This window comes from Atractosteus spatula, chromosome 19, assembly GCF_055471065.1.
Source record: "Atractosteus spatula isolate fAtrSpa1 chromosome 19, fAtrSpa1.hap1, whole genome shotgun sequence".
In the NCBI taxonomy this organism is placed as follows: domain Eukaryota; kingdom Metazoa; phylum Chordata; class Actinopteri; order Semionotiformes; family Lepisosteidae; genus Atractosteus; species Atractosteus spatula.
In genome coordinates, this window is record NC_142724.1 from 7,581,108 (window position 1) to 7,588,680 (window position 7,573).

General features: G+C 38.4%; 1 protein-coding gene across 1 annotated transcript; it reads left to right on the plus strand.

Annotated features, from left to right (window-relative positions):
- Positions 1-3,901: 3,901 nt before the first annotated feature.
- kcnk15 (potassium channel, subfamily K, member 15) lies at positions 3,902-7,362 on the plus strand. Its single transcript, XM_088937413.1, has 2 exons — positions 3,902-4,193; positions 5,361-7,362. Exons 1-2 carry the CDS (start codon positions 3,911-3,913, stop codon positions 6,275-6,277), a joined length of 1,200 nt encoding a protein of 399 aa, XP_088793539.1. The 5' UTR covers positions 3,902-3,910; the 3' UTR covers positions 6,278-7,362.
- Positions 7,363-7,573: the final 211 nt, after the last annotated feature.

A 7,573-nucleotide genomic window follows, 5' to 3' on the forward strand; every position in this document is an offset into this window, starting at 1 on the left:
GTTAATACACTCTCATTGAAACAGCCCTCTGGGTATGTTAAATGATTAAACTGTAATTTATTCACAAGGTATTACATCCTAAAATTGATTTAATAGCCCCTGTCCTCTCTCAACAACTTACTTATTGCAGTCAAAGTTGTCAGGGCTTGAAAACATTTATGAGTTTAAGAATGATGGTATCCAAAGGTAATGCTTCTGAGTTCATTAAAGCTGCAGCTATTTTTCTCAGTGCGACTTTGTTAGCTATGAACATTTCATTGATCACTCCGATACAAAGAGCGCTTTGTAAAAGGTCAAGTCTGCCAGCTGTAGTCCATCAGTTAGAATAATGCTTTATCAAAGAGTACTGTGAATACCTTTTGCATACATGCTTCAAAAGGCAAGGTAATCTTGGTTTTGGATAAGGGCAGCTGTTTCACAAAGGTATTTTTTCATCATGTACCTCTGATGAGTAATGTACACCTAATGTACACCTTCTAGTGTACTTATGGAAAATCTTTTCGGTGTTTCTTAAAAACTACACCGCCTAAAGAGTGTGGCCCTGTGTGTGTGTGTTATTCAAACAAAATGATTTACAAGGAAGAATTAATATTGTATAATCACGGATTTCTGCACAGGATTTCAGTACGTGAATTGTGTGGGCTGGTAAATGGAGTGTGGGTATATAAATGGCTAATCAGAGCTATTATAAATATGAAAAGCAGGGACTACATTATGTAAGAGCTTTTTAAATTACAGTGGAGAATTTAAAGTGATTATGTCTTTTTCCTATAGTTTATTGTTTTAAACTTTTAAAAAAATATTGTGATAGTAGCAAACATCCTTATACAACATATCTTTAAAATCACACTAGACTGATTTTTTTAAAAAAGGGATGTGAACATCTTAAAAAAAGTTAAAAGCCACCAGCAGCAACATCAAATGTCTAGGATGCAATGAAAACTACAGAAATGTCTTCAGTGTCTACAGCCCAAGACCTGCTTCACCTGAAACAAAATATTTTACAATACACAAGCTTCTCAGTTAAAGCACACACTGAAAGTTGTGCCTTGGGAAATATAAAAGTCTTTAGAAATCTGACTTATTATTGCGATATTTGGTCTTCTGTTCCCTTTTATCTTGCACTTTATTACTAATCAAAATACTATACTGCATGGTAACTAAAATCAACAATACAAAGTACAAAGTTTTTAAAAAAATCTCTTCTTAAATCAATCTTGAGTTTTAGCACTCTGCATGTCAATCAAATCATTTTTCAAAAGGTAAAGAAGACAAAAGCCGATATGCTCTAGATTGAACTTAGAGGGTTCAAGCCCACCAAGGCCTTTATGTTTTCGTAGCTATACAGAACTTACTCTGAGACGTCTGCAGTACTCATTGCAGGGAACTGTGGTTATTAATTGCTTAATGATCCAAGGATTCCATCAAGATACTCTTCAGAAGGAGTTGCAAGTGCCCAGATGAGAGGTCACAAAAGCATATCCTAGAATCTTTGCAGCCTTTCCATCAATGAATGTTTTAAATGTGGAGTTTTTTCAAATTATACAATTTTGTTACATATGATGAAATCAGATATAACCAAAGTTAAAGTAAGAGTGATCTTACTATGATTTCACATTGGTCACATTGAACCATGGATACTTCAGATTATATTAGTCTTCTATTACTCTTAAGTAATAAACACTGTGCCTTTCACCCATAAGGAAACATTAATAAACACTGAATAGTGTAACATAAAATATGAGTAATGAGCATTTAAAGAAACATATCACTTATAACTGCAACAAGTTCACAAAACTTTCAGTTCCCTCAGAGGGAATTAAAAGTCAGATTATAAATAAAACATGACTGTCTCATTTATAGACATATGATTTGAATTGAACCCTTGTTTTGCATTTGTATTTTTAATGCTATTGTATGCATCCTCAAAATGATAAGATCATCATCAAATTATTTTAAAATAAAATGCCAAAAGTCACAAGAATACAGTTATTTAGCTTTGGAATTATAGAGACTTGAAGTATTAGATACTAGATACTCCAAACGCAGTTTGGGGATTAACCAAGCAAGGCAGTGGTCAAGGCAAGGTCAGACTGACACCAACCAGAGGCGAGTTGGCCATGGACGTACACAAATCAAATTAAACCTGAAGAATGGTTGTTTAAAAAAGCCTGATTGATAGACTGCGTGCCTTTGGGTGTGAAAGAATTGGAATTATTCTATGCACATCGGAGCTCAGCAGCTCCCACGTGTCTTGTGGTTGTAAATACATTATTGGAATCTTTCCCCTTCTTCATTCCGGTCTGTTCTCCACTTTCCCACTAAATTATTTCTCAGCTTTTGGCTATCACACCTGGTACAATACGTAGACCGGTTTCTACCCTAAATCGATACGATCTTGCCCCTAAGAGTTATTAGTGTCCTAGAACGACCTCTTATCACTGTAAAGATCGAGGTTACATAAATCCAGGTCGACCATTTTATGTCCAGAATACTGACTAATGTGTCCATCAGGCCGCTCTTAATATTGACTGAGTGCTGAAGCCGCTCATACGAAATCATTCAGCACCACGGTCAGCACCTTTCTCAGGCGAGCACAACCGCCTTGAACAGCAATGGTTGCACATTACATTTTAAATTGATGATTAACCTTTTCATACTTCATTAGTTCTGACTTCATCTCCTTGGAAATGCGAACCACGAAGCCTCTTCTGCTCCTGGCAGATAGCATACTGCATTAAAAGATTAGGTTCAGCGGTAATACGATTTTTAAGGGAAAAAAGAACGTTGTCACAGAATTTACGTGGGAGATTAACCATTTTAGTTTAACGCGACTTTATATGAGACTATGCCGCATTTAAACTACTGTATTCAATGTTTTGGGCTCTGTTTGGCTTGTAGTTTTTACATAAAACTTTCTGATCTTGTCGAGAACTGGCGTTGTACAACCTATCCTACGGTTTCTGTAATCATAAAAAATGCTTACTCAGATTCACGTTTTCCGTGCGCGATCTACATCATCAGATTTTTATTTCGTTGAGGTTGCAGCACGTCTTTAATTAGCGTACTTCGGGAAAGTGTTTATTTTTTGCATCTCCGTCACGATTTGGATTTTACTCCCTGCTACTGCGAGTCGTGAGCGTTGCTTCTCTTCCTTAAAGGTCACGGTGTTAAAATATTAATTTCAGTCTGGGATTACAGAAAGAAAAAACAGTATTTCCAGCAACCTCTGATATGCGGTATTGCAGTTTCTCAGTCTGCGATTTATCAGCGATCGATATGACTAGCAGAGCTGTGGTCATGGTAATTACCCGATGTGTAGTAAACATACAACTATTAAAAATGAAGATTGGACATATTAAGTTTTATTTGGCTGTGATATGTTTCAAAGGGCATGGAAACTACCCAGAACGATATACAGCAAATGCAAAATAGAACTTGAGAGGAATATGAATTTTTCAGCTCTGCTGGATTGCTTAACATGACATGCAGTAAACAGAACCTAGTGACTGGGACAAACACGCGAAAATTAGCAAGAACTTAAGTTAATGCGAACGCTTACTGATGAAACTTAAATTGCAACAATCATGCGACTTCGATTGATCTACAAATTATTCTCTCTGCTTCCTTCGTTCATCTTCATCTGCACAGCCAACCGCAAGCCGCATAAAAAAATATAGTCCTGATTGCTTTTCGAACTACATGTCGAGTTCGGGAGGTTACAATCTTGTGCCTGCCGCGACGTTTTTACGATTTTTTAACATAAAATTAATCTTTGAATCCAAGTTTTCCTTTGATTCATTGCCTGTTTCCCTCGTGCACTTTGGTGTGTATTAGCGATGCGGCGAACTGCGCCACCTGTTTCGGTGCAACTCCTCAGTTCCCCTAGTCGACTTTGCCGAGTGTGAAGATGAAGAAGCAGAACGTTCGGACTCTTTCTCTGATTCTCTGCATGTTTTCCTATCTGCTCGTGGGGGCTGCAGTCTTCGATGCTCTCGAGTCAGAATCCGAGAGCTCCAGGAAAAGGATTTTAGAGCAGAAGCGCAACGAGATGAAAAAGAAATACCGGTTCTCGGAGGATGACTACCGAGAGATTGAGAGGGTTGTATTGCAAGCGGAGCCCCATCGAGCCGGGCGACAGTGGAAATTTGCTGGCTCCTTCTACTTTGCAATCACTGTCATCACCACCATAGGCGAGTTAGGTTTCTTACTTTTCTTTGCTAATGTGGTACTTGAGCACATATATTGGATATGCACCCAAGTACCAAATGTGGTTTTAGCAGCTGTATATTGTGCATGATTAGAAAATCAGTACTGAAAGGTCTTTGATGCTACCTTTGTACAAGTTAACGTCTAACTGTAACAATTTGTCAGTCTTCTTTAATCAGTATTTTTCTGTACCTACGTTTCTTATGTACTGAATGTCTTTTGTTGATTTTGTCTAGGTCGTCATCTTTAAAAGGAAAGTTTATAGTGGCCTACGTTTAACGTTTCTTTTAATAACATTTTGCGCTCACCTGTATTAGTAGTTTTTTACTTTAATAACGATTAAGGAGACTCTCACATTTCCGAGAATTCCGAAATAATAATAAGCATTACTACGACAGTACAGCTCTGTGTACAGTTGAAAGCATCCATATTTACTGCACCGTTGAATATGAAAACTTTTTAAAATCTTAAAACCCAAGTTCTAAACGGTACAATTCAATACAACAAGTAAAATTGATTGTTAACATAAAACAAAGAACTGAAAAACTAAAAAAAACATTCTCAATGAGTAATTTTTATAACGAAAAATAAAAATTGTACTGATTATACTTTTCCAGTTACATAGTTTTAGAATTGTACCTTTTTATTCTTATTGTGCAAGTTAATAGCCCTACTGTGAAGTGTGCCATAAATTCTGGTTCACTGTAATACCTGTAATTCTGGTCTTTAATACTTAAAATATACTTCACATTCAAATTCCAACTATTAAAACAGAATTATGCTAAAACTGCTTATGGCCAGTTTTGAGGCTCTTACTGTAAATGACCTTTCGTGACAGATGTATTTCTCTGGGAGAAAGCATAAGGACTAGTGGCAATCTGTATAACACTAGTTATAGTTTCCTTAAATGTTTTGCTTAATCCTCAACTTTGGAGCGCTTCACATATTAGATGAACACTAGATGAACACACTCCCAGTGGTAAGAAGAAAAGTATTCACATATAACAGAAAGTTTTTTTTTAATATTTGAGAGATTTCGTGTAGCTGGCCACAAGCCTGCAGTTAGGTCTAGTTTGATAGTATCAGGATAGGAGCAATTCACCAACCCGATATTAATTGTGTCTTTTGTTGAACATGGTTTTATACTCTAGGTTATGGCCATGCAGCTCCTGGGACTGATGCTGGCAAAGTGTTCTGCATGTTCTATGCTGTCTTGGGGATTCCTTTGACACTGGTTATGTTCCAGAGCCTGGGTGAAAGAATGAACACTTTTGTCCGCTACTTGCTGAAGAAAATCAAGGAGTGTCTGGGCATAAGGAACACTGACGTTTCTATGGAGAACATGGTTCTGGTGGGCTTCCTCTCCTGCATCGGAACCCTGTGCATTGGAGCAGCTGCATTCTCGCACTTCGAAGGATGGACTTTCTTCCATGCCTACTACTATTGCTTCATCACCCTCACCACCATTGGGTTTGGGGACTTTGTGGCTCTCCAGAAGAAGGAGGACCTCCAGGAAAAGACTCCTTATGTAGCATTCAGTTTTATGTACATCCTGGTGGGGCTCACAGTCATTGGGGCCTTTCTGAATCTGGTGGTCCTGCGCTTTCTCACCATGAACTCAGAGGATGAGCGGAGGGATGCGGAGGAAAGGGCTTCAGTGAAGAGAGAGAGGGACATGATTGCGCTGAGCCTGGGGGACAGTGGCCGGAGTAGGAGTACCCTCTTTTTGCCAATGGAAGAAGGAACGAGCCGCACTAATCTCATCCCCTCTGCTGCGGAGGATCAGGAGAACATGCACAGGCAGCGACCTTCCAAGGCGGGGTCTAGGCTGGGCTCCTTCTGCTCCTGTATATGCTACCGATCCCAGAACTGTGACAGCCCAGCAACTTCGCACCATGAAAACCTGGGCTGCCACACCAACTCGGTCTACTACAACTCCATCTCTTACAGGATTGATGGCGGCTTGCTTAGCACAAGAGACAACACGGCCCTGTCCTCACCAGGCAGCACTTTCACAAGTCATCCCAGTTTCACAGGATACCTCAGAACACGGAGGAAGTCGATTTAGGTTTAGGAATCATGTGGTAGAAGTATTTGTATAAATTTGATAGTTTTTATACAAAGCATGAATTGAATCATTGAAAAAACATTTGCAAAATTGATGTTGTCTTTCACACAGCCATCCATTTGGTTATGAGTAGCATTTGTTATCTTACTTTTTTCCTGCTTTTAAGAATGTGCTCTTTATTATGATTGTTTTGTTGTTGTTGCATAACTATAATAAGCATGTACTGCCTGTCGCGCACAGAATGGAAAAGGCCAGCTGAGCACATACAGTAGGTTAAATAAATGGGTCTAGAAAAGCATACAGCGATCAGACATGAAGGCAAGGAGTTTGATATAGAGGTGATACTGGATGCACCAAGTAAGGAAACCAAAGATTGAGTCCAACATAAGTGGGCCACCAGAGTTTAATGTAGTAGTAACAGTACAACATTTCTCTTCTTATATTCTGTTTATCTGGATATAAGAAAATTAGCCACACTATTTTGTTTTTGTATAAGTTATTAGCATTGTTTTCACTCCTTCTTATCTTGAAAACTACACAGGTTAAAATACTAGAAACTCAAATTAACCACATAAGAGATAACCATTGTATCACATTTTATAAAGAATAACACACATACCCACATACAGTAGATTAAAATTAAATTGAAACCCCACTAATGACTAGTGGGGCCTGCCATCAGTGTTAATTAATAATCATCTGTCAATTTCAAGCTCGTATTAGAAGCTTAAGCTTACCTCTATTGCCCCTTGGAACCAAATTCACATTCCTTTCTCACTCAGAATGTTCCAAGCAGCTTCCCAAACCTGAAATAACTGAGACAAGACAGTCAAGAGTGAGGCTGTGAGAAATGGAGCTGGGGGCTGATAAACACTGAATTGGCAAAAATGAAATTGAGGCATATTACTAAAGCTGAGCAACAGAATGCTGAAGAGTTTGTGCCAGTAAGTTTTCTGGCAAGGGGGGGACTTATTGAAGGAGAATCATTTTGCTGTACATAAAGCATGCCTTCCATTTCATTTTCTTTTGAAAATATGTATATAATACCAAACAATAGAATTTGAATATTATATAAATCAATAGTTTTTACAGTTCCTTTCTTAGGTATTTCAGTAAATGTAATTTGTTTGCATAATTTTGACCACCGGGCAGCACAGTAGTGGTGGTTAACATTGCCACTTCACTGAGCTGGGGCCCTGGGTTCAATTCATGGGGTGCTATCTGTGTGGAGTTTGTATGTTCACCTCATATTCACATGGGTTTCCTCAAGGTGCTATGGTTTCCTCCACCATTCCA